The sequence below is a fragment of the Culex quinquefasciatus genome, chromosome 2 (assembly GCF_015732765.1).
Source record: "Culex quinquefasciatus strain JHB chromosome 2, VPISU_Cqui_1.0_pri_paternal, whole genome shotgun sequence".
Lineage (NCBI taxonomy): Eukaryota > Metazoa > Arthropoda > Insecta > Diptera > Culicidae > Culex > Culex quinquefasciatus.
The window spans coordinates 199,155,419-199,182,739 of NC_051862.1; the positions used below are offsets into that span (position 1 = coordinate 199,155,419).

At 36.7% G+C, this 27,321-nt stretch overlaps 2 protein-coding genes and 2 non-coding genes across 4 annotated transcripts; 2 read left to right on the forward strand and 2 right to left on the reverse strand.

The window, feature by feature from the left end:
- The first annotated feature begins 8,820 nt into the window (after positions 1-8,820).
- Positions 8,821-9,595, forward strand: LOC6049517. Its single transcript, XM_001866229.2, has one exon. It carries the CDS (start codon positions 8,897-8,899, stop codon positions 9,563-9,565), a length of 669 nt encoding a protein of 222 aa, XP_001866264.2. The 5' UTR covers positions 8,821-8,896; the 3' UTR covers positions 9,566-9,595.
- A 1,573-nt stretch (positions 9,596-11,168) lies between these two features.
- Positions 11,169-11,241, forward strand: Trnae-cuc. The gene has a single exon. It is a non-coding gene; the product is annotated as a tRNA-Glu (tRNA).
- Positions 11,242-17,468: 6,227 nt separating this feature from the next.
- On the reverse strand, positions 17,469-25,733 carry LOC6049520 (elongation of very long chain fatty acids protein 4). Its single transcript, XM_001866226.2, has 4 exons — positions 25,498-25,733; positions 21,041-21,315; positions 20,586-20,748; positions 17,469-17,896 (listed from the first exon to the last, which is right to left on the reverse strand). Exons 1-4 carry the CDS (start codon positions 25,559-25,561, stop codon positions 17,574-17,576), a joined length of 825 nt encoding a protein of 274 aa, XP_001866261.2. The 5' UTR covers positions 25,562-25,733; the 3' UTR covers positions 17,469-17,573.
- On the reverse strand, positions 19,581-19,652 carry Trnap-agg. Its single transcript has one exon. It is a non-coding gene; the product is annotated as a tRNA-Pro (tRNA).
- Positions 25,734-27,321: the final 1,588 nt, after the last annotated feature.

The following is a 27,321-nucleotide window of genomic DNA, read 5'->3' on the forward strand; positions in this document are numbered from 1 at the left end:
ATAGGCAGCAGCAACTGAGTGGCAGGCAAATTAAATCTCGCCTTTGTGATGGGTTCTCTTCCGCGAAGATGTAAAAAAATGGTAGATGTTTTGAGGAAGGGGAATTCCAAACTGTTTCCTGGGCTGTAAACGATCGTATTAGTGGGTGTGGAATGGTCGGGACCTTCGCGGAAGAGCCCACTCGAGCCCGCGGGCAGAGAATTTTTAGAGTTTTTTTGTGGGATTTTTTGGCACGTGTTGTGATATCAGAGAAAAGATATTTTTTTTCTATCAATTATTTTAATAACTTGTAAATGATACAATAACTGCAATTAAACTAATCGACTTCGACAGCAAAAACATTTAATGCGGCTTTCACAAACCTGAAATTAATGCCTCCATTGCTGAGTAACAAATCGGTCGCAATGCACGTGTACTCGGAGCAGTTTGGTGAAATTCGTCATATCAACTATCAAAACTACAACTTCAGCGACATTCAACATGCGGACATCAAGATACTGGTAGGTCGTGAGTTTTAAAGTTTGTCAACATAAATTAATGTTTGATTTTTCAGGGCACCACCTTCACGCAATCGGACATGGTCGATGTCCTTATGATGGCATCATTTATCGGTTTGGCACAAACCTGTCTAGGATTTCGATCTACGATCAACAGGTTTGAGGGAGAACCCGATCTGCTCTACTTTATTTCGAGCTTCGAGCAAAAGGTTAATGCGATGGTTCCGTACCGAACATTTAGGTACTCGATCTACATGAGGGATTCCGGGACGATCAGTCGGAACTCGTACACCGTTGGAATGTTCGGCTTGAGCTATATGATCGCTACGGTTGGCTCAATTCTACTTCTATTTCTTGTTGGAGCAATTAAGAAACGGATCAAAATTAGGTTTCACAACCTCTCAGCAGAAACTTTGTAAATTTTTAATGCTCTAGTATCAAACGGAGATGTTGTATCCAGTACAACGGGGTACTCCTTCAGGATGATCTTTCTGGCAGCGAACGTGCTTGGGATGATCACGTGGACCGCGTTGGGAGCGTTTCTGTCTGCGGAACAGGTGTTACGTCCCGAGCGGAAGCCTTTCTCAAATTTGCGTAGCTTGATCGAGCTGGGAACGATCCAGCTGTGCGTTGATCCAAATTCCACGATTTACGAGTATATACTGGAAACGGAAAAGCATCCTAATTTGGAGAAGATTCTTAACGGTGAAAACTGTCCTGTGCATTCTTTAACAATGAAGCAGTATGTTCAGGAGTTGTGTCAAACGCGGGATCGGGTTGCTTTCGTTGGAGGACACAACTTTGCAACGGAATATAATCTGGCTGGAGAATGGTGTGTGAAATACTTACTTCGATTTGAATGTTCAATCTAATAATGTTTGATTTTGTTAGGTTGAAGCACGACAACTTCCCCTGCAAAGTCATTCAAGTGGTTGGAAATGTGTACTCTTTTCCGCGTGCCATGATCTATCGGTCTGGATTTCCCTTCAAGAAAGCTATCAACCAGTTGTAAGATGATACCTAACTAGTTAACTTAATTAACCTGACTGTACTCACAATAATTTTCAGTTTCCAGCGACTGTCCGAGGTTGGCATCCGGGAATACATGGAAGCTATCGCAACGAACCGGCTCAAAACTTTTCAACAACATCAACCCCATGCAGAGCAGTGGAGTGATGTAAGGTTTCCGGAGGTGACCATTTTTATGACACGTGGACTGTTCCACATGCTTTTCGGCGCTATGATGTTGTCCGGGTTGATTCTAATGACTGAGCGATTGGCTTTCAATAGAGTGTTTCTTAGAGAGATTCGTAGGTTGGTTAAAGGTTTCAAATTGAATTGAGTAGTTCAAAGTTGATTTCATCAGTGTTTGGTTTGCATTTAATCTGAAGAAAATTATACAGTGCATGTAGCCATAATGACAAAATGTGTATTTTGATGTTGAGAATTGATTATATTGTGCCAAGAGACCGGAGTTGCACAAACATTTGTTTCTCTTGGTTACAACAACTTCTGGAATCAACTATGGTGCACGTTTACTCGGACTTCACAAGAGAAATTAAGCATATCAACTACAGAAATTATAATTTCAGTAGCGTTGAAGATGTCAACATCAACTTGAAGATTTTCCCGGATAGAGGTCCACCAACGTTAGACCTATCGGTAGCGAAAGCATTCCTTGCTATTGCCCAGCACGTTCTTGCCTTCAACTATACCGTAAACAACACTATGCAGAATCCAGACTTGAGCTTCGTTCCCCCAAGTCACGGACCTTCAACGTATTCCTTAGCGCCTTACCGCACCTTCAAGTATTCGATTTATATGCGCGATTCCGGGGCTATCAGCCGCAAGTTCTACATGTTTGGAATCTTCAGCAGAAGCTACCTGCTCGTCGGATTACTCATCGTTACGGCCCTGTTTGCGCTCGCCATCGTCATGAAGTGGTTCGGCTTACTCCACAACAAAACACCCGACGCATTCATGTCCATTTTCAACGTGCTAGTCTCAAACGGCGAGGTCAACCCGCCGAAAGGCTCAACTCCCTTCAAAATAGTCCTGCTGGTATTCGCCCTGACCAACATGATCACCTGGACGGCGCTGGGATCGTTTCTGACGGCGGAGCAGGTCATGCGTCCGCACCGGAAACCTTTCAAAAGCTTGCCGGATCTGATCCAGCTGGGCATGGTTCAGCTGTGCGCCCGGCCAACGTCCGCGATCTACCGGTACATTCGCGAAACGGAGCGTCATCCCAACGTGGGGGACACTTTGAATGGGGACGAGTGTCCCGGGACTTTTCGCTCGCGGCAGTACTATGCGGATTTGATTTGTGGAATACGCGATCGGATAGCTTTTGTGGACGGGAATAACTTTGCGACTGAGTTTTACTCGACGGAGCGGAGCCACTTTCCGTGCAAGATTGTTCAGGTGGTGGCGAGTATCTACTCGTTTCCGATGGGGTTCGTGTATCGACCGGGATTCCCTCTCAAGGAAGATTTGAATCGATTGTAAGTGTGAGTTGAACTGACTTTTTGGTTGGTTTTCTTCAAAGGAACTATTTTTAAGGTTCATCCGGATGTCGGAGGTTGGAGTACGAGATCTGTTGGAACATAGAATTGCAAATCGATACAGTGATCTTCAGCAGCAACAAACTCAAAATGATATCTGGAGTGATGTGAGATTTCCTGAAGTTACGTTTGGAATGGTTCGGCACCCGATTTGCCTGGTGATGCTTCTAATGACTGCAGCAGTGCTAATTGAGCCTTTTAGACTCATTGGAAGGGTGGACTGGGGACGGAAGTTCCGTCGGAATAGAGCTCGCTATCGCTACTTTGTCGCATACCTCCAAGTTCGATATGAAAACATTCGTTATGCAAGAGTTATCCGTAAAATGCGGGTATATTATTGATGGCGGGCGTGGTTGCAATCAGCTAATGAATCTCAACCATTGAAATAATTATTATAACAGAATTCATTCTCTGAATAAGCCTTAACCATGGTGCACGTATTTTCGGACATAGCTGGAGTAATTCAACACACCAACTATAGTAACTACAGATTTCAAAATATCCAAAATGCTACAATTTCTATGAAGGTATCAACAATGTGCTGAAGTGTACGAGAGCTTACTCAAAATTTCTTCCAGACGCAAGTCCACCATCGTTGGATGCAATCCTCGTACGTGCGTGCTTAGACATTGCTCAAAATGCGTTGGGCTTCAGCCTTGCGTTCGATTCCCAATCGTCAGATCTAACCTACTCGCCACCAAGTAACGGACCATCAACCAACTCACTGACGCCGTATCGCACCTTCAAGTATTCTCTGTACATGCGGGAATCCAGCGCGATCAGCCGGAAATTCTACCTGATTGATATTTACAGTAAAAGTCACTTTGCAATCAGTATCGCCATCTGCCCCCTACTTTTCCTGCTACTTTTCATCTTGAAGCTCAAAGGTCTGTGGCGTTACGTGTCCCCAAATGCGATCATGTCGATCAACAGTGTGATCGTTTCAAACGGTGCCGGAATCACGGCGTCTGCTTCCGTGGCCTTCAAGATTATGCTGTTGGTTTTTTCCCTAATCAACTTGATCGAGTGAACCGCGATTGGTGCTTTCCTGACGGTCGAGCAGATCTCATGCGTCCGGTACGGAAACCCTTCAAAAGCTTACGCGAGTTGATTGAGCTGGGGATAATCTGGGGACCTGTGATACGGAACCTAAAGTAAAGGACATCTTGAACAGAGAAGAATGTCCAAAAAATCCTACATCAAATGATCAAAAAATCCTACATCATGACAATGCTGTTGATGCTCTTCGCTGTACTCATTGAATCGTTCCGCTGGTTTGTAGCCTTCCTCCAAGTACGATACCGGAACATCCACGGCGCTATGGTGGTTGCCCACAGAATACGACGTCCTCGACGTCGATTCTAATCTCCCGGCACCGGTGGTCGCCGTTATCAGCGCGATAAATTATTCGCACCACCGATCAGGGTAGAGCTCGAGATGCACCGTGTTTCATTTTCACGACCATGTCGTTGGCACTTGACACCACCCACACCACTTCTGCTCGTGCGTAACGCGCGATTTTACTACGTGAACGCGTAGACACAACCAACCATTGGCAGTTGCATCTGTGTCGCAATCTGTGCAGATCCAAAAGGAGTTTCGCGATGGGATTGGTAACCCTTGGCTTGTTAGATGCTGAAAATGCCATTTTGATGTTTGAATTGAGCTTTATTGACAAATATGGTCCACTGGCTCCACTTAGTCAGAATTGGGTTAATCTCCGCCAACTCATACGGAATCGGAAAAAAAATTGTACCGACCCCTGTTCTTTTTGACACCCTTTGGAATTTTGGCTATATGGGAGACATTGGCTGTATTCCTATGAAAAATCATCCAAACATAACAAATTATAGTGTTTTAGATGAATCTATGACATTTCCCCGAATGCCACTTCCCCGAAAAGACACTTCCCCTAATAGTCATTTCCTCAAATTCCATTTACCCGAATTCCATTTACCCGAATTTCCCATTTCCCCTAATCGTCCACATCCCCGAATGCCATTTTCCCGAATGGGCCACAATCCCGAATGCCACTTACCCGATTAGTCATATCCCTGAATAGTCATTTCCCTGAATGCCATTTCCCCGAACGTGGTCAAGCGGAAATGCCCGGTGCCCCGGAGCGCGCGAGTTTAAAGAAAAACACCCCTGAGATTTTTTCAGTGCTTGTAGTGCTAGATCTCTTCTTTCAAATGCAACCTGGTGCTTAAAATTTGACTTGCGCCATTTCGGGATATTTAAGCTTTAAATTTGCATCCTTTTTACATTAAAATGGCTGTAACTTTTGACCCCTAAGTCCAAATTGACATGTCGAAAAATAAAAATGTACGTTTTTTAGAGCTTTAAAAGTGCTCTGAATAACACTTTTCTCTAAAACTTAACCCTGAATTGCCACGTTCAAAAAACTGATTTTTGAAGGTTTGCCCAGATGCTTTCTATAAATTTGGTAGTAGAAGGCATAGATTACGAGATAAAATTTTGGTGTCTTCGACAAAGTTGCTTGAATTGGCAAGCCCAACAACTTTTTAGAAGACAAAAAAATTCCCAAAAGTGTTCCTGTAAAGTTAGATTTCCAAAATCAGCCTAATCGTGAACCACCCTAATTTTCAACCAAATCAAAAGTTGCCCCTTTCCATTTGTAACAACTCCAAAACTTCACCATTTTTTTGGAAAATCCATTTTCCACTTAATTTTACGATCTGGACCACTGTGCAATGACAGAAAATGTATCATGTTCAATGATTGGAACGATTAAAGTTGCAATAATTATTTTTTTGCTGTAATTAAAATATTAAAGTTTAAAGTTTTCAAATAAATGAATTTCCTTCATCTTACCAAAACAGATTCACCATATTATCATTATTCACCAGGGTAAGCTGAAGTATGGACTTGGATCGCAAAAATGACTAATATACTAAAAATTGCCATTATTGAGTTTGTTACTTTCCCCCCAAAATCGTATAAAATTCTTATTAATTTGGGATGCTCGAGTTTCCATCCAATTGAGCTAGAGCAGGCCTGTTCAACTTTTTTGGCTCAATTTTCACACTTTTGATCGTCAAAATTACAATTAATCATTTTTCAGGGTTTATTTGATGGACCAGTGATCATAACTTTGACAAAAGTTAGAAAAATATTTTTGCATGTCGTTTTTATGTAAGTTTTAAGTGAAAAATTGGTCAGGCCCACGGGCCGGATGGATTGTATAAATATTTTTTCAAACTTTTGGAAAAGTTATGTTCACTGGTCATCTAACCAACCGATTCCATCAAGTAAACCATGAAAAAAATGAATAATTGTAATTTTGACGATAAAAAATTACAATTATTCATTTTTTTCATGGTTTATTTGATGGAATCGGTTGGTCAGATGGCCAGTGAATATAATTTTTCCAAAAGTTTGAAAAAATATTTATACAAGCCTGAGCTAGAATTTTAATTTTGGATGTAATTTTTATAGTCTTCAAATTATATTTGTATGGTAAATTTTAAGATAAATCGTATTAATCTCTGAACAGCTTGTTGAAAAGCAACTTTGAATGAATCAATTAAATATTTTTTTTTCTTTGCCAGAGTTCCATTCAGATTTCTATCAGTAAAAATTACAGTCACAGCTTTAGTGATTAAATAAATTAGGAAATAATGTCATAACGATAAGTTTGGGCAATCTTTCCTCCTCATCTAGACATTTGGTTGAAACGCTTCAAATGGTAACAAATCTCAACCATGATGCAAGTATTTTCAAATTCCTCTCTTTTGGAAAGCAATTACGCACAAGAAATATTGCCAAATATATCTGAAACGAATATTAAGTTAAAGGTAAAACCAGTGTTGAATATTTCAAGAATATTTCACTGACTAGGATGAAGTTTTTTTTTTATTTTAGCTGGAATATAACTCTGTATTTGAATTTTCTTTGGACATAGTGCTCGCCAGTTCCTTCATCAAAACCGCTCAGCTTTTCTTAGGATTTAACATAACGTTGGTTTCTGAAAGTAGTGAATCTGACTTACGGTATTTCTCTCCCCGTTCCGGACCAAAGGCTTCCTCTTTGGCGCACTATCGCACTTACAAGTATTCGATCTATATGCGTGATTCGGGTACAATTAGTCGAAAGTTCTACATTTTGGGAATTTTCAACAGAAACTTTCTGCTTGTTGAACTGCTTTGGATTGCGATATTTATTTCATCTACGATGATCATAAGGTGGATCGGCTTCAGAGAAAAGTCGTTCTCGGATGCATTTATGACAATCTATAACATTTTTGTTTCCAATGGTGTCGTGGACTCATCTTTGGCAGCATTATCTTATAAAATCAATTTGTTTGTGTTTTGTTTGGGGAACATTTTCTTGTGGATCGCCGTGGCTTCATTTTTAACAGCTGAACAAGTTATGCGTCTGACAAATCCACTTTTTAGAAACTTTCAAGAGCTAATCGAACTAGGGACAATTCCAATTTGCGTTCAACCCAACTCAACGATCCTTCAGTACATTCTTGGAACAGAAAAGTATCGTAAGGTGAAAACTATTTTGAATGGACAAGATTGTCCAAAATCATTCGAGTCAAAACAAGAATTTGCCGACACAATTTGTAAAGTCCGAGACAGGGTGGCTTTCGTGGACGAAAACAATTTCGCGACAGAATTTTTCTCTAAAAAAAGAAGCCATTTTCCTTGCAAAATTGTTCATGTTTCTGAAAACGTTTACTCGCATCCTGCGGCGTACGTGTACCGGCCAGGATTTCAGTTCAAGGAAGACTTTAGCCGAATGTGAGTATGACGTTGACAGATCTCACCAGCATGGTTCAAATTTGACATACTCCACAGATTCATCCGCATGATGGAGTCTGGAGTACGTGAACATCTGGAGCTTAGACATACCAATCTCTACAAGGACTTTCAGCAACAGAACGATATCTGGAGTGACGTTCGATACCCAGAAGTCACGTATCGTATGACTGAAAATATGTTTCACTCTTTAATTTTTATGGTGATTCTGTCTTTGATGATTGAGCTGTTTCAAAAAGTTTGCACGATTAAGTGGAAACTAAAAAATTTCAGAATTAGGACTCGTTTGCACTATATCAGGACTTCTGTTGAGATCAAGTTTAAAAATGTTCGTTACAGAATTTCCAAAATTCTGTAGTTCACCAAGGGTTAGCTACTTCAAACCACCAGCTTTTAAACGACTTGTCCAAAAGTGGTCGCAGGTCATTATTGCTGGACCATCCACCTCTTCTGCAAAACACTGCTGGCACCAAACCTAGACGACGCGTTAGACGTTCTGCACCTCATCAGATGATACCAGCACCATTGTAACAAGCATCATTCAACGACTCGCGATGCGTTCCAAAATCTGTAACACCCCATAAATATTTTCTCTTAATTTGACAGCGTTTATGTCGTTAGCACACCGCGCACAGGGCAGAACCAGAGGCTGATTTATTTCGGTTTTTACCCTCACGAAATACTAACGCTTTTGGGGCTGTCTAAATCTCTGTTTGTTATGGCCTTCTTATGATAAGTTAAAATATGGCTTTGCATACATTTTTGAAATAAATTGCCCCTTTTCGGTGACGATTTAGGCTTTATTTTCAGCTTGACGCGCCCATTATCAGGAAGTACCTGAGTTCGGTGTAGAGTTTTGCAATGTATCTCTCTCATTTGCATGAGGAACCGACGGGAATAAAATGTGCAAATATGTCCATCAACGGCTGAACCAATAAACGGCAGTTGTCTAATGGAGCTATTAAAACTGTAACTGCAAAGCTAAAGTGACCATTAGTTGGCGATCGCTTATCAGTGCGGGCTCAGCGACATTGTAGCAGTACTGGAAATGTTCTTCGTAAGAAAGTTGATGTTGATATTCACGACGCTCGCGATGACCTGTGGTCACTACCCGGGGAATTGGATTCCGTCGTACGGATGTTTGGATTACGGCTGTACCACGCAGGAAGGATGCTCTCGTTGGAACTTTCAACGCTATCCGTGCTACTTGAGATGTACCTACAATCGCTGCACGGGACCGCAGATCTCCAGAAGGATTCCGATACAGGAGACGATCACAGCGAAACCGTTGTCCAAGTGCTACAAGATCACCAACTTGGCAAACGGAAAGACTCTTAGTGCAGGTCAGAACTTCGATCCCGGCAATCAGCTCAAGTTTGCAGTGGCAACCAACAAAACCGGAGAACACTCGCAAGACCTGTGGACCATGGAGTTGGCGTACGGAGCAACGTACTTCCTCAAAAACCGTCACACCTCGGAATACCTGAAGGTCAACCCCAACAACAAAACCTACCTCATCGGTAACACCCCGATGGATCCGACCTTCCAGTTCAAGCCGATCCTACTGGATCAAGGATGGTCCAAGATTCAGCTGCAAGCCATGTGCAATAAAGGCTACCTCTTCGTCCGTCGTAACGAAACCCTCGTACAGGTCACCGCAAACCTCACCCAAAACTACAACGAATCCCTGTGGTCCGTCACCGGTGTTTATTGCTAATACAAATAAAGAACATCAACACTCGTACCCCTCGAATCTCCACCTGCAACTGTCCAACCCACAATGAGGGTTGCTCCCCACAAAACTCCCCCCAACCCCAAGAGACGTCGCGTACAGCGAGTAATTCTTGTACCAGTTCACAATCTCCCCCTCCTTCCCGACCTCGTTCAATCGGAACAGAAAAGAATTGACCGGCATCCACTGGCTGATGTTCCGCTGCAAGATGTACGCCCGGTCGTTGTGGGGGTGCACCGCGAGGTACTCGCCGGACTCCTCGTTGACCATGTAGAAGGTGTCCTCCCGAAGATCGGGTTCGTACCGTTCGACGAACCACAGCGAGTTGCGCCGGGGGTCGTGGGATAGCCACGCGAACTGGTAGTAGTTGGTGGCCGGGTCTACGGTGTTGGTGGCTTGTAGGTACTGGCCCGTTTGGACGTTTACGATGTGGTGGCAGCGTTTGGCCGCGACCAGACAGCAGAAGCTGCTGAGGAGAACTGTTTTAAGTGTTGGGGACATCTTTTGGGTTGTACTGGAGAATTTCCCTTATATACCAATAATTTTCAAATGGGAAATTACCGGGACATAAAATTCTAGGCGGAACGTAATTTTTTTCCCAGATATTTGAAGGTCTATTATTTCTTTAAGAGGCACCTGCAATTTGACCTTGTTGTGTTCTAAAATCTGCAATAACTTCAAAATCCTTCCAAATTGCTCCAATATTCCCCCCTTCCAAAAATGTCCCTCGTCACTTGACCTCGGAATGCCACCCACAAAAAGGCCCGCAGAAGGACTATTGCCATTCGCGTCATCATCGAGTAAGTCCTGCAGGCGTGGAAATCAACATCATTTCCAGCTCTCAAGCCTGTCAACGGGACGCAGGACGCGATTTAGCTGATGTTTCTGCCGATGGTTACACACAAAATGACTGTCGCTGCTGCTGCTCATGGTCTGATGGCCATGTTTGTTGAGGTGGCAGAGAGCAAATCTGCCCCGTTGACATCCAGGACAGACCCCGGGACATTGTTGTAGGAATTGTTGTGCTAGGACAACAGTGTTGCCATTTCTGGAGGGAGTCGGGATGAACATTTGTTTAAGGCACTTTTTTATTTGTTTTTGAACTATGAAATTTTTCAAAATTATCAATTTATTTCAAAAACCTTATAATTTTATTTTCCCAACAACCTCATTTAAAATGTTCCGCTCGAAATGTGCATCGGTCTTGTCGTTCGGTTGGCGTTGGATGAGTGCATTCTGTAATCCTCGCGTCCCTTCATGTTGACAACATTTTGCTTTCAATTGTTTCACTGTTCAAAATCATAAACGGGAGTAGTAGGCGTTGATGGGGGAGCGGTTCGGGGGTTGCTTCCGTCACCGTTGCCAACGCAAGCCATCATCATCAACGTCATCCCTCTGTCTCTCTCTGGCGCTTGTCATGTGTATGATGGTTTCCACGTCATCCTTTTCCTGATGCTGCCTGGGTTTGATTTTGTCCACTTGCCAGGATGTTGTGTCCATCTTGAGTAACGAATCTTTTGATTGTTTTTATAAAAGTCAGTGTATAATTTTTAATTTAGAGTTTGTTTGTTTGGCTGAAATATGTTCAACACCATATTGTCTAGTGGTTAGGATATCCGGCTCTCACCCGGAAGGCCCGGGTTCGATTCCCGGTATGGGAAGCTTTTTTCGGAACAAATTGTTTGACATCATAAAGTAAAAAATGTGTTAATTTGGAAAATGTAAAAGTGAAAGTGTTGTTTTTGTTTTTGTTTTTGTTTTTGTTTTTGTTTTTGTTTTTGTTTTTGTTTTTGTTTTTGTTTTTGTTTTTGTTTTTGTTTTTGTTTTTGTTTTTGTTTTTGTTTTTGTTTTTGTTTTTGTTTTTGTTTTTGTTTTTGTTTTTGTTTTTGTTTTTGTTTTTGTTTTTGTTTTTGTTTTTGTTTTTGTTTTTGTTTTTGTTTTGTTTTTGTTTTTGTTTTTGTTTTTGTTTTTGTTTTTGTTTTGTTTTTGTTTTTGTTTTTGTTTTTGTTTTTGTTTTTGTTTTTGTTTTTGTTTTTGTTTTTGTTTTTGTTTTTGTTTTTGTTTTTGTTTTTGTTTTTGTTTTTGTTTTTGTTTTTGTTTTTGTTTTTGTTTTTGTTTTTGTTTTTGTTTTTGTTTTTGTTTTTGTTTTTGTTTTTGTTTTTGTTTTTGTTTTTGTTTTTGTTTTTGTTTTTGTTTTTGTTTTTTTTTTTTTTTTTGTTTTTGTTTTTGTTTTTGTTTTTGTTTTTGTTTTTGTTTTTGTTTTTGTTTTTGTTTTTGTTTTTGTTTTTGTTTTTGTTTTTGTTTTTGTTTTTGTTTTTGTTTTTGTTTTTGTTTTTGTTTTTGTTTTTGTTTTTGTTTTTGTTTTTGTTTTTGTTTTTGTTTTTGTTTTTGTTTTTGTTTTTGTAAATGTCAAAAACAAAAAATATATATGTCACAATGTGACCCTGAAAGATTCAAATTACCTGAAATTTCATCTCGTCATTTTGACTGGAACCGCCTCCAAGTACTTGAACAAAACTGTAACTAAACTGCTGCTGCGGATTGTTCGATTCTGTTTGATAGTTGTTGGCTGCCATAGGAGACTGAGCCTGTCCCCACCACCCTTGGCAACCCTTCCAACCACTCCAAATATGTCACATGGGTTGCAATCATCAACGAACAACAGTTTAGGGCTTAATTCCTGGACCTGGACCATGATTCCTGATGGATTCTCGCTCCTTCCAGCAGCTATCGCCAGAAGGTCGCTAAGCTCCGGTTTGAAGTGAAGTGGGAGGGAAGGAAATTGTTAGTGCTGCCAATTCAGGGAACATGTTTACTACCAGTTACTATCGCGCTGAACGGGCCACTTGGTTGGCTGCTAATCGCCCTCATAAAGTGCTTATTGTCGAACATTGCTCTCGATGATGTTTCTCGTCGGTGTGGAGGACAACTTCTGTCGATACAGTGTTCTTGGAAAATGGGGGAAATTTAGAATTATTTTACCGTTGAATAACAAAGAAAGGATTAATCTGAATAATTCCCGGATCATCCCAAGGAAATCGATCTTCTTCTCAAGTGACCATTAAAAGGAGAACTTGAACTACATCAGGTCACACTCAATATATTTAGATGAATTATCCTGTCAATTACGGTTTAGTGCACTCCTGCTGGCGTAATCGATGCCGTAACACCGGTCCCAAATCGATAGTTAGACAATGTCCTCTTCTACAAATCGAGCAACTTTACTGTGATGGGAAACCTCAACCAACACCATCTCGGCCAGCTCAACGCAAGAACATGGAATTGCACTTGGCCAAGACGTTGCGGGGCCCAGTACGAGTCCTTGTCCCCACAACATCGAGGCTAATCCTCAATGTGGCAGGATAAATAGGCTTTACTCGTAGTACATGACAGCTCTACAAATCGGGTGCTTGGAACAGGACCAACCAAGCTGCTGCTGCTGCTGTCGTTCTTTTGGAATGAAAAGCACAAACATGAGAGCAGTGTTTAGAGTAGCTTAATCACACCATTTAAAATTGTGAACAATTAGGGGAACAGCATCTAATTCCAGCGTGCCTCTAATGTTGGCAGGTCAGAACTTTGACATTCAATTAAAGCTAATTAAAAGCGTTTTCAACTGAAATCGAGTGATAAATAGCTCAATAAGAAGTGAGCAAGCAAGTTTCTATTAAAAGTTTTGCAAAATTAGTTGTTTAAATAGTGAAAATCAGTAAATTGGATGGAGTTAGGAGCGAGTGCTTAACCTGCCAAACATACGAGAATTTCCCCTACTTTGATTTATCTATCTCAACCAAAATGAATTTAAAAAAAACTGATTTCTATCAGTTTGAAAAATTCTTTTGCATCTAATTGCAGGTTGAAACATTTCATTTGCAAGGATATCGATTTCCAACTGACCAGCAAATTGCCTATCATTAGGCGCTTTCAGTGTTATCGATTCTTTTGATTCGAAGTTTTATTCGTGAAATCTTGCTATGCAATTGTGGACGTTAGGGTGATCTGTTATCCATGATAAGGATTAATGATTTTTTCACGATTTCACAGACAGCGTTAAATTCATGAAATTTCGGAATTTTCGTGACATCCCGTGAAATTTTACAATTTTATTGTTATTTTTAAGCAATGATTCAAATAACAACTTTCATCAAATATTTTATCAACATAACATTTTATGTACATTATTATGTACAAAAATCACGCTTTTAAATTGAAAACTATTTGAGGATCTGTAGAATTGTAACATTTACTTAGAAATGAATGCTAAGGCTTGATGACTACCTGAATGAAGTAAATAAGAATCGAACAAATAAAATTAGAATCATCAAGTTATCACAAAATGCTAGGATAAGGATTATTGCAGTTATTTTTGTTCCAAACATAATTTAACACTGGAACGCCCAACGCATGTCAGACTTACACGGACGCCCAAGCCTCCCAAAAAAGTTGGAACGGTAACTTCAACTCGCTGGTTCTCGGGCATTACTCAACCAATCGGGACGATTCTTGTTTCCACTGATTTGTAAGAATGTCTAGATGATTCTAGAACTTTGCAGAACTTAATTTGATCAAATCTGTAATTTCTGCGACCGAAAACATCGTTCCACCTTTTTTCAAAACGACTGCCTCCGCGGATTTTTTGGCGAATTTTTTTTACAGGCGAAAAAAAAAGTTGGAACGATGTTTTTGATCGCAAAAATTACAGATTTGATCAAATTTAATTCTGCAAAGTTCTAGAATCATCTAGACATCCTAACAAATCACTGGAAAGAAGAATCATCTTGATTGGTTGAGTTATGCCCGAGAACTATTGAGTTGAAGTTACCGTTCCAACTTGAAGTAACGAAAAATATTGAGAAGAATGAGATCGCTATTTGGAGCATCCATAGAATACAATCAGATTGTGTTTGAAAACGTTTTAATTCCTTGTAATAACAATTAGACAAAAAATAATTTTGAAGGTAACATTACCAAAAGAAATTAGATGATTCAAACTCAATTGATTCATGATTAAATGATTTCAGCTTCAAAAAATTAATTTTGATCTTATCAATTAGGTTTTTTTTTCACAAAACTAAAGATTGTTTAAAGTTCCATGAAATGTTGATATGTTTTTTTATATTTCGAATGACACAGAGACCAACGTGAAAATAAGAAATTTAGATGTAATAAAATAGTATAATTTAAAAAAAATTAAGCAGATGAAATTTTTGCTTTTTGATTTTTTAATGATTTTTTTGAAGGAGACGTCTTTCAGAATTTTAAAGAAGTTTAAAGTAATATTTATTATTTTGCCTAGACTAGACTGTTAAAATCAATTTTTATGTATAATTCAATTTAATATTATGAGAATACAACAGAATAATTTCATTGATGAATAACATGAAATTAATTCAAACAAATACTTTCTCTAACATCAGATTTGAAAGGTTATTTGAAAAATGCAAATTTTGACCATGAAATATCGCTAAGCCTGTAGTTATCAGGGACCAAACATACATCCTAGTATAAAGTTTCACGCAAATCGAAGAGGGGTCTAGCCAATACGTGTGAGTTGGCGAGAAATAACTTGAATGCATGGAAAAAGTTTCATTAAAAATACAAAACAAAAAATATAAATTATTGAGAACCACTTACTTTTAAAATGAAAAAAGGTTTTTTTTAAAACCTAACACTTTTAAGATGTATGTTATCTCAGTATAAGTAAAAATACATTGCTTTTGCAAGTAATTTGCATGTTAATTATTCGTGAACCTGATCGAGATCGAGGGAAATAGCAACAAATACAAAAAAATCTTACTTTATACCCTGTTGTCAAAACAATAATTTTCATTCACATTTTAACCCTTTCAGGCCTAAATTTTCAAAAAAAAAAAGTTTTTTAGTTAATGATAGAAAAATGATCCATACCATACGAAAATTATAGGCTACTTTTGAAAATTTTGATTTGTGGTCATATATGACCCATCAGGCCGGAAAGGGTTAATATTAATTAAACAATCTAAATTTGTAACTGATGGTTGCTAAGACCTAACAAGACAAATTGTTAAATATTACGAAACATTTTGTTGATTAAAACATTTTTGAAGAAGTTTTAAGCATGTTCCATCACATTTTGTTACCATTTGATTAAGTTTCACTTGAAATTAGAAATAATGTTTTTTTTTTCATTATTTATGGACTTGAAACGATAAAACACTTTACTGATATTTTTCGCTGTCAATTTTGTTCTTCAAATTTTGTTCTTCAAATTTTGTTCCAAAAAATAAAATAAATACTTAATTTTGCCCTTTTTTGGCAACATCCGGTGGAAAACTTGGTGGTCACGGACAAGCGCTTCAACAGTTGTATCCAGCGGAGCATTTGGAACAAAACCTTCTGGATTTTCGAAAAGGAGTTTGGTGAAGATATCGAAGCTGATTCCCGGCTTCCAACGGCAAGAATCATCATAATCAAGATTTTCCAGCAGCAGCAGCAACTTCATCCGATTCACTTCCACGGACAACGTCGTGGTTGGTTGTTTTATGTTTGTCGAAGGGAGATCATCGGATCGCAAGTTAATAAAATCGGACAACTCCCGGAACCCAAATGAAGCTGTCTTGAAGATTACATTATTTGGTGAGCCCGTTCTTTTTATAAAACATAAAACTCTCTCACTAATATTCTAACATTCGCTTAACCACTCAAGACAACCACTCCAAATTACCATTAAATACGCGGTAGGGTGTTCCCTTGGTCGTTCGCTGTGAGTTGTGGATTGCCTGCTTCTCTAATGAAGGTTCGACTGGGGGGGCATGCTTATTAATTTCTCGTCGCTCCATACCCTCAGTGACGTGATGGGAACAAGGGCGTCTATGCAAAGTGTCCCTACACCCGCTACAAATTTCCGGCGCTTGGGGAGGGAAAAGGGAAACCATTTTGATCTATGCGCCGGTGTTTGTAGCATTAAAATTCGTGCAAAAAAACTTATGCACGTGGGTGTACAGATTATGGAGTAAAAGATGATCGAATTGTTCACCTAGCGCTCACATGTGTTCCAGGACCAAGTTGCCTGCGGGTATGGGGATCATACATACATACATATATACATACTTGAAACGATAAAACACTTTACTTTACTTTATAACAACTTTATTATTTTCTAAAATTCTTATTTTGATTCTTCTTTCCAGACAGACCAGACAGTGCGACAAAATTCTTTCAGAAGCAACTTTCGCCAATCAGAATGAAGATTCCACACGCGCTTGCCAAACGAGTCCTGTCACGATGACTATGCAGATTCTTTTTTTAAAATCTGCTTTGGTCGTCCAAACTCCATTCCAAACATTCTGGAGCTTATTGTACAATCGATACTGTCGCCCTGAATGTGATGTGAAAATTACAGACCGGTTTTATGCAAAACAAAAATGTTTAAGAAAGCAACCGGTTCGGTAGTGTTACAGTTGTTATTAAAAAGGCTATATTTAGAAGTGTACACTATTTATCTATCTCAAAGTTTGTTAAAGTTATTGTCCCCTTTGAAACTCTTTAAATAAGATTTTATTTTCATTAATTAGTTTCTCAGATACATGATTTTTTTGACATAACCTACTTAAAATTCTTTGAATAAAAATGATTATACTTCGTGATTGCACTATCTTGTCACAATCTACATCAGCGAGTTTTAAGATAGCGTAACAATGACGAAGAGCTCTTTGTCAACATTCCTTTGCATAACATTCATAATATATTGCGTACTTTAACTAAATTTAATCTCCCAATTTAAATTTCTCAAGATAACATCAATTTATCAAATACCGATCGCTGTGTTTCGTGATACGTTTCTCATATCAAACCAAAAACTTAGTTTGTATAACAAGTTTATTCAAAACAAGGTGTCAAAACTTAATCTAAATAAGACACCTGAAGGCAATCGTTTTGACATTCCAAATAAATTAAATTTAAGATGAGGGTAGTTTTTCGCACGTCTAAAAGTTAAAATAAGGATTAACCTGCTTCACTGCTGCTTCCTCTCGGCGTGTGCCGCCGCCTGGTTTTTGATGTAAGCTTTGCGATAAAAGTTACAAAACAGCACCAAAAATATCGCCACATTGCCGATGAAGAAGAAGCTCAGCGAGCGCGGCACCGAGCACTGGAAGCTGACGATCAGCAGCAGATACACGAGCATGATGCCAAACTGGGCCAGCTGGAGCGTCGTCAGGTATCGCTTCCACCAGAGGAACCGCTGGTAGCGGGGGCCGAGGGCCGCGATCAGGTAGTAGCTGTACATCACCACGTGCACGTACGTGTTCAGGACGCCGAGGAAGGCACCCTGGATTCCTGGGGGAGAGAAATAATTGTCACCTTTTTTTTATTGGGTTGAAGTTAGTGCATTTGAGTAAGACTCATTCCACTTTTTTAGCGGTATTCATCAAATTTTATTCAACATGTCCCGGCTTGTTTTTAGAAAATTAGAAGTTGAAGAAATAAATTACATTTGGAAATTATTGAAACTAATTGAATCTAGATGAGACAATTATTTTTTACTATCGCATTATTTTTAAAACAGCTTGCTTAAAATCTGTTGTTTTGAAATTAACATCAAATTATGTATGCATTTGACTTTGGATTGATCTTTAAAAGCTTGTTTGCTGCTTTAAAAACATTTTTAATAGTGCAAAAGAAATAAAAACGATAAGTAAGGAAGCATTCGATTACGAGTTATTGTTTCCAAAACACTTGTTCGTGTAATAAACATATAAAACTAAATTATTTGAATTAATATAATAATAATTATCACACTAAAAAATATGCCCTACTCACTTCTAAAACCTTTCAAATCTTAATCTTGATTCCAAAAGTTCAAAATATTTTTATAGAAAGAGCAGAAAATTTTAGAAATGCTTCTTAGCATTGAACTTATACTTTATTAGATATCGCGAGTTGAAAAATTAAAAACTCTAATTAGATGACACTGAAAAAAAAACTATTTTTCACCAAATTTTAACTTTAAGGTGAAACGGGATGCCAGTTCTTGGACAACTTTTGCTCAACTTAAATTAGTTTCAGAACTCGACAGATTGCTTGCTATTGACCTATTGAGCGTCTCCAAACAAAAAAAAACAGAACTTTGTAAGTAACCGAATTTTCAATGAAGGTGCTTCCAAAAACTTCAGTCGTAGTTTCAATTTGGCGCTGGCATCCCGTTTCACCTTAAGAGTTTGTATCTCAGCAACCAACATTTCGATCAACAAAGTCAAAAAAAAATTGCATAAAACATGAAAACGGTGCAATTTATAAAAAAAAATGTTAGATTGTTTTTGATTGCAATTTTGAATTTTCATCTTAACTTTTTCAACAATTCATATCTTCGGTACCAGATTTACCTAAGTATTAAATCATATAAAAATGGGAAAAAGTGCAAAACTTTTAGCAATAAAAAGTCGATTTTTTATCGCACAACTTTGCCGAAGACACCAAAATGTTAATAAAATTCCTTCTCAAGATACAAATTTTCGAATATTCACATGCCCATAATATGACAAGCCCGCAAGTCATACTAAATGGGCATGTGAATATTCGACAATTTCGTATGGAGAATATTGATGCAAAACTGCTTCTTTTGACAAAACGAAATGATATAAGTTCTAAAAAACAAAAAACAAAAAATACAAAATTAAAACTCTCGAAAAATTCTGAAATTCGAGAGAATTACTTCCAAACAAAATCCAATTATTTTATATGGAAAGTCCCACACCCTGAAACTCTCCATTTACCCCTCAGCAGCCCTGATACGACAAAGTGACGTAAGCGACAACATTACATTTTGTGTGGACATTTCACAAACAATTACACAGTTCATCTGGGGATCTCAAATATGCTGTTATCTCAATTCTTCTAATGGCAGTAAAATGCTATGTCATTTATGACGGATAAAGTGAATGTTCGCATTTTTTTTTTGCAATTTTTTGTCAAGAATCGCATTTTTAATCAAAGTATATAACAAAAAAAAAAAACATCAGGCGGGCTCGTCCGGGATTTGAACCCGGGACCTCTCGCACCCTAAGCGAAAATCATACCCCTAGACCAACGAGCCCTGTTGAAAAATCGTATGCAAACCAGATTAAATTATTTCCCAATATATAAACCATTTTTATTAAGAAAATTTAACAATAAAAAAAAACCAATAATAATAGTAAACGAATAATTGATACAAATATTTTAAAATAAAAGTTTGCATGTATCATTTGCATCTCAATTTATTGTAATTATTTAAGGAGGTACGGAAAGGCCATTCAAAATAAATGCTATTCAACTTAAATATAGTTCTGAACTCGACAGATTGCTTGCTTTCTTTCTTTTAATCATTGACAACACGAATAACTTTTATTGTATTTATTTTTTTGTCCCCGAATCTGCTTTTTAAAACTTGTGTTGACATGTCGTTTTTTCAGCCTCGATCCTCACCTTTCACATAAAGATATTTTTTAAAAGTGAATTAATTATTAGTTGGAAGAAAATAAAAAAAATACAAAAAAAAACAAAAAAATTTACTGTTTCAAGTTTAGCCAATGTTCTGAAGTTGTCAATTTGCGCGATCAACATTTTTCTTTGACATTTGTACACCTAAAGCGTTAAATCAGCCAATGAATATAGGATCGGGGAAACAGTTTTGTGAGTTGACAATGAATATCAAAAATCCCATATTTATTGTATAATTTTAAATTGATTTTAGACACTTTTTCACACTATTTAATGTTAAACATGTTGATTAATATATTGAGAAAGTCATACAATTTTCTTTACATTAAATTTTGTTCGTCAATTCATCAATAATTAGCCTTTTCGAAGCTATATCAAATGGATCAACATTTCAAACACCTTTCAGAAATTTTGAAATAGATTGTGGTCACATCAAAAATTATATTAATTTAAAAATTTGACACGCAATCATGCTAACAAATTTTAGCAGGATTATCCCTTCATTTAAGAATTTCACGGTTCATCAACGCCCCCGGCAAACGCTTACCTGGCAAATACTTGAGGTAACCCCAGGTGAACACCGCCATAATGGTGTGATGATAGACGTGCAGGAACGAGACCTGGTTTTGCTTCTTGCGCAGCACGAAGAAGACCGTGTCGAGCAGTTCGACCAGCTTTAGCACCAGGTACCACCAGGTGCCCTTCCAAATCTGGTGAGGTAAACAAAAAAACGATTAATTTATTGCGAAATTGAAATTTTTTGAGTGTCTGGTTGTTGTCGGTGCGGGCCTTTGTGTCACTTGACTGATGCGATTCGGATATTGTTCGATGGCGGTGGATCCTCTCCGAATTAACTTATAATGATCGTGACCTTGCAGAATTACGTTAATGACCCACAACAACACACGGGTGAGTGATTTTGGCCAGATGAAGGTAATTTCCAGGTGCCATAATCTAATTACAGAACAATATTTGAACAAACAAAAAATCTAATGTAATTACCGTCAGCTGAAGATCCGTATCGACGACCGGGGCATCATTGCAGGAAATGCTGAACAGCAGACCAACGCCGCCGAGGAACAGGGGTTGGATGCAAAGTGCCAACGAGCTGAGCACTTGGGCTGCGTTGTACGCGATCAGCAGCCACTGCAGGTCGAACGGTTTGCGGTGCTGCATCCACCGGGGACCGAGCTGAAGTACGAACAGGAGGTAGAAGGCGGCGATCGATAGGACTGGAAGGGGCGAGCCCATCAGGGGCCAGTTGTCGATGATGGGACCTGGAATTGGATTGTTAATTGATTGTCAGTAGGGGTTTCTATTTCGAAATTTCTAATTATAAAGCCCGTAAATTTTCCTATACTGATTTTTGATTTTAGTTTTTTGGTCGAAATGTAAAATATTCGAGAGAAATTTGTCTGCCGCAATAAGAAATTGAACAAAGTTGATCAGAAAATGTCTATGAACTGGCGTTCCCATATCCTATACAATAGGGTACGTTATCCATTAGTGGACCCCTTTCCTATAGTGGACCCTCTGAAGGGTTTTTAATGGAAAATTCAATAAAATCACAATTTCAAGCGTGTTGTTGTCTACAAATCTTTTATTTGGCATGTTCAGCATCATTTAGAACAATGTTGACTGACATTGAATTGTCCTTTTCACCAAAATAAGTGTTTTGAGTTCGACATCTGAAATCAGCCATGGCCACTAGCATTTTCACAACAAAACTGCTTTTATATTTTATGATTGAATTAACCATCCAATCATTTTTTGACTGATTATTTAACTTCAGCAAGTCGAAGTAATGTAAGTTTAAGGATATTTACTAAAATAAAGCGAAGAAATGCAATTTTCTAGCAAAATTATGGGGGTCCAATATAGGACAACGAAAATCCAAACTTTTCCAAAAGTGGACCCCTGTTAATTAAACCTTCAAAAATGATGAAAACTGTGTATTCAAGCAAAAGTTTCTCTAAAACATACAATAAATGCTTGTTGTTATCAACCTAAACGCATATTTTTCAATTATGAGTATAAATATAGCTGTTTTCATGTTAAAAGTACCAATAATGCTGAAGCCGTAAGAATTTATAATTAATCAAAACTATAGTTAATTGTACTTAACTGAAGCACCATAATTGCAGTTTGAAATGATATTTTATAATAATAAATCAATAACAAAACATTTTTTTCCAATAAACATGCGTGGTTTTATCAGCAACTGTAAACAATTCTATTGTTTAGTTTCGGTCAACCATTTATGTAATTAATATGGAAAAAATTGCATCAAGATTACTTTTTTTTAAATTATTTTTATGTTTACAGTGGTTTTTGAGACGTTTTTTCTGATCTTTTTCGGAAATAAATGTGTTTAAATGTCTGTTTGGTTTTTTGTTGTTTAAAGCCAAATTTGTTAACAAAAAATATTTGTTTATGATGAAAAGTGAGCAAAATCCATCTTTTATTCATTATATCTATCATTAGACCTACACCATGCATCAAAACATCAAATATCGGTTAAATTTGGTATAAAAATAACAGTTTGCCTATAGTGGACCCGGGTCCACAATCGGATTTTGGACCTGGGTCCACTATAGGAAAAGGGGGTCCATAACAAGGCAAAAAAACTTTTTTTTCAAATGGCTATTTTTCTGCTCAAAAACAAATAACTGATGAAACAAATAGTCAAAATTGTTCAAAAGACTTCAGTTTTCATTGTTTTGTACAAAGGGTTATGAAAAAGTGCTTAAAATATTGAAAATTTGTGAAAAATGTGCTTCGGCTCTACTAGGGGGTCCACTAATGGTTAAAATACCCTAAATAGTTAATTTAAACGTTTTTTTATACCCACGTTTCAAAATGTTTAAAAATATATCTCTGAAAGAGTTAAACTTTTTTCAGTGATTGATTTTAATAGAAAATATGGATCTGATAAAAGTTTTTTGCCCCTCGGTTCCAGACGAGGTCGAGGTGGTCAAAAAAATAAAAAAAAGATAATAATTGAAATAACAAACCACAGTCTCAACATTTGGATGAAAAAAATGTTTTAAAATGAATTTTACTCTAGTTCCGTTGTTTTGCAATCATTAGTTTAAAAAAAAAGTTAGATTCGACGAAAACCCAAAATTAATTAATTAATTAAAAAATATCAAGAGTTTTTTTTTCATAAACCCAAACATGCAAAAAACGATTCTTAACAAAGGGAATTGCATTTTGAATTAATTTCAGCACTTGTATTTCAATTGAAATTTTGAAGTTTTTTGAAAAAAAAAATGCCCCCTGATTTTTGGGACGATTTCTAAGGGCCTTATCCATGATCAAACAAAACTTTCCTAAACATATAGTCCAGATTTTGAATTAATAGCTTCAATTTGCATATTGAAATTTTTGATGTCCTTTAAAAAGATATTAGTGTAGAAATCACTTAAAACTGACATTTATTTTCAAAACTTCTACCAGAAAAAAGCTTGTTTTTTAGGAAATTGAGTGTTTTAAAAAGAACTTGAATTCAACAAATGGAAAAGTTCACAGTTTCAACACAACTCAACGGAAAATCATCCAAAATTTATATAAACACTTGAATTTTCAGTTTTGTCAATATGACAGAAATTACATAAACATTTTTAATGTACCTAAATATTTTGTTATTGAAAACACTCATTTAAAAAAAATCAAAACGACGTTTTTGCGAAGAAAATTATGTTTTTTTTTGGTCTTGTAATATTGGTGTGGAGTGGACAACAATTTCGAGGACATTTCGATAATAACTGTTCGCAGTGAAAAAAATATAAAAGCATCACATTTTCAAAAAAAAAAAAAAACTCAAATTTAATTTTGAAAACATGGGTGACGATGCAATTCCGAATGTTATTATACTGTTTAAAAAAAATCGAATAATTTGCAAAACAATATAATTTTGGAATAAAATTTGGTTTTTGCAGTAAGGGTGTCAAATTTAAACAAACTTTACTTCGGAATCACGAAATTTTTATTTTTGTGGTAGTATTTTTGGTTGTCGAGTTTAAGTATAACCCCTATACTATGGTGATGAAATTTTTAAAAAATGCATTTTGTATTTAATAGGTAATCAACGCAGAACTTGAATTTGATGCCAAAAAAAAAAAAAAGAAAAAAGGAAACATTTGTTTTGTCATGATTCAATTTTCTTAAGTCCCATACAAACCTTCGGATAATCGAGCTTCGAATAGAGAGAAGTGTTTAAAGTACCTCAGGAAGTTGCTTTCAACAAATTTTGAAAAGTTTTAAAAGTTAGTTAATTATATGATGAAAACGTTAATGAAAAGAATTATTTAAATAATCTCAAAGTTTTTTTGAGTATCCAAGTTAGGCCGTTGCAAATATTTTTCAAAGTTTATGTCGCCCCCCCCTTCAAAATTGGTCCGAAAAATCAGGGGGCAAAAAAATATTTTTTCAAAAAAATATCAAAATTTCAATGGAAATAGAAGTCTTATCAACTGAGAACAATCTAAAATGCCTTTTTCTGCTTTGATTATCATATTTAACATGTTTGGACTCGTTTAAAAATATTTTGAACTTTTATTAAATTGCAATGTACAGCACCGCAAAAACTTTTTTTTCTCGCAAAAATAAAATTTTCGTCAGTACTTAGAAATTTTGGAAATCAATGATTGCAGAACATCTGTACAGGTGTATGATGCATTTTAAAACACTTTTTTCATTCAAATGTTGACACCGTGGCCCGTAATTTAAATTTTTAGCTTTTTTTATTTTTTTGCCCCCCCTCCTCGACTTTGATCAGAGTCGAGGGACATAAACTTCAAAAAATATTTGCAACGGCCTTAAAGTTTAGCAACTTAATTAAACAAACATTTAATTTTGAATTTTTCAAATATTCATTATAATTGTAACCTCACTTTTGGTCCATTTGACGTAATCAATGCAATTTGCTTACTTTCGGGCTCTAATGTGTTAGAAACACAATAAATTGATTGTCCCCGTGGTTTAAAAAAAAACAATTTTCAATTAAATGATTTTTCAAAGCACTGCAGTTTTTTTCATGTTTTAAGCTGACATGGAAATTGTGTGGCCTATCCCAGTACGTGTAATAAATAAAACTTGAAATGTAAAAAAAAGTCTTACCAATTGAATAATATTTATTGAATGAATTGAAATTCTATTAGTATCATCCGCTTTACGGAAATAAAAAAAAATCTGCAATGTGAATCAAATGAACGCAAATTGATTTTTTTTATATTTTCCAAAAACTATTTAATTTTATAAATGTGTTAATTATATATGGTACAGTTTGTTCGTTATTCCTAATTAACGCTTGTTAACGATTTTGGGAATTAATTTTTCCCCTTGTATCAGGCGATGGGGTGGTTTGACACGTGCTCCATAATAAGTTTTAGACTGTTTTTTTTTTTTTGCAGTTTTTCGTAAGATTACACTAATGTTAACTTAAATCTTCAACTCACTTGCTCCTTCGGTTATATCCTTGTACCGATTGGAGATGTTCGCTGCAAAGTAAAAGTTCGACATCGCGCTGCTTCAAATCTTATCACAAAACCCCAAAACAAGTTCTATCAAAACGGCACCCAGTTCACCTTGCACTTCCGCGATCCACAAATCCTAACTTCTTCGCAACCTTCTTCTTGTCTAACAAACCGCGCGCGATCGCTGACCACTTCCAGCGGACCTTGTCCTCACGCGAGCAGGTTTCAGGTGCAACTGCCACGAACCCGGGCGAGGCCATCAACGACCTACCGACGAGGTGCCCTTTTTTGCCCACCTGTCCACCTCTTCCTCAACCAGCAACGAGTTCAGAGTTCGTACCTTTTAGTGCAAAATTCCGCAAAGAAAGTGAAATTTCTTCCCCCGCGCCACCGCACACCCGAGGTCGTCGTTGCTGCTCACACGGTAATGACCGCGGCCAGCAGGGAGGAAGGGAGGAGACACAAAAGGGGACGCCACATATTCAACAGGACAGCGCCGAGATCCGTTAATGAATCAACCTTAAGGGCTCTCTTTCTGCAGAGTTTCATGCAAAGGGGTCGTTCGAGAATTACGTGACGTTAACTTGGTAGATTTGTATATCACCTCTTTTAACAAAGCAAAAAATTTCATAACCAAACTAAAGGTCACTTGTCAAAATGCGTTACGTAATTCGTGAATGCCCGCATCACAATTGGTTCGATGAGCCGGGTTGAGCTGCGCGCGCACTTTTGACGTTGCGCCGTGTTGGACGGTGTGGACACTCGAATGAAATATCTGTGTCATATGTGGACGACTGTTGGCCGATGTGGCCAATGCTGACTCAGGAGTTCCAAGACCCGGACGGGGTTGGTTGTCGTTTTGATTGGGAAGTCTTTTTTTCAGTGGAATGTCAACTGTGGCGATACTTATGTAGAACGTTTGGTACATTTCACGATACAATGTGTTGCTTAAAAAAAAAACAAATGAAAATTGAGTTTTCATAAAATGATAAAATGATAAAATGATAAAATGATAAAATGATAAAATGATAAAATGATAAAATGATAATCTAATCTAATCTAATCTAATCAAACACAAGCGCAGCCAGTCCGAAGAAAAAAAAATAAAATGATAAAATGATAAAATGATAAAATGATAAAATGATAAAATGATAAAATGATAAAATGATAAAATGATAAAATGATAAAATGATAAAATGATAAAATGGTAAAATGATAAAATGATAAAATGATAAAATGATAAAATGATAAAATGATAAAATGATAAAATGATAAAATGATAAAATGATAAAATGATAAAATGATAAAATGATAAAATGATAAAATGATAAAATGATAAAATGATAAAATGATAAAATGATAAAATGATAAAATGATAAAATGATAAAATGATAAAATGATAAAATGATAAAATGATAAAATGATAAAATGATAAAATGATAAAATGATAAAATGATAAAATGATAAAATGATAAAATGATAAAATGATAAAATGATAAAATGATAAAATGATAAAATGATAAAATGATAAAATGATAAAATGATAAAATGATAAAATGATAAAATGATAAAATGATAAAATGATAAAATGATAAAATGATAAAATGATAAAATGATAAAATGATAAAATGATAAAATGATAAAATGATAAAATGATAAAATGATAAAATGATAAAATGATAAAATGATAAAATGATAAAATGATAAAATGATAAAATGATAAAATGATAAAATGATAAAATGATAAAATGATAAAATGATAAAATGATAAAATGATAAAATGATAAAATGATAAAATGATAAAAT

Bases quoted from the DNA above. Each gene is read 5' to 3' on its own strand.
- LOC6049517 (XM_001866229.2), top strand. From the start codon at position 8,897: ATGTTCTTCGTAAGAAAGTTGATGTTGATATTCACGACGCTCGCGATG.
- LOC6049520 (XM_001866226.2), bottom strand. From the start codon at position 25,561: ATGTCGAACTTTTACTTTGCAGCGAACATCTCCAATCGGTACAAGGAT. The intron at 20,749-21,040 runs GTAATTACATTA...TTACCTCACCAG, and splicing joins ATACGGATCTTCAGCTGACG to ATTTGGAAGGGCACCTGGTG. The intron at 17,897-20,585 runs GTAAGCGTTTGC...TCTCTCCCCCAG, and splicing joins TTACCTCAAGTATTTGCCAG to GAATCCAGGGTGCCTTCCTC.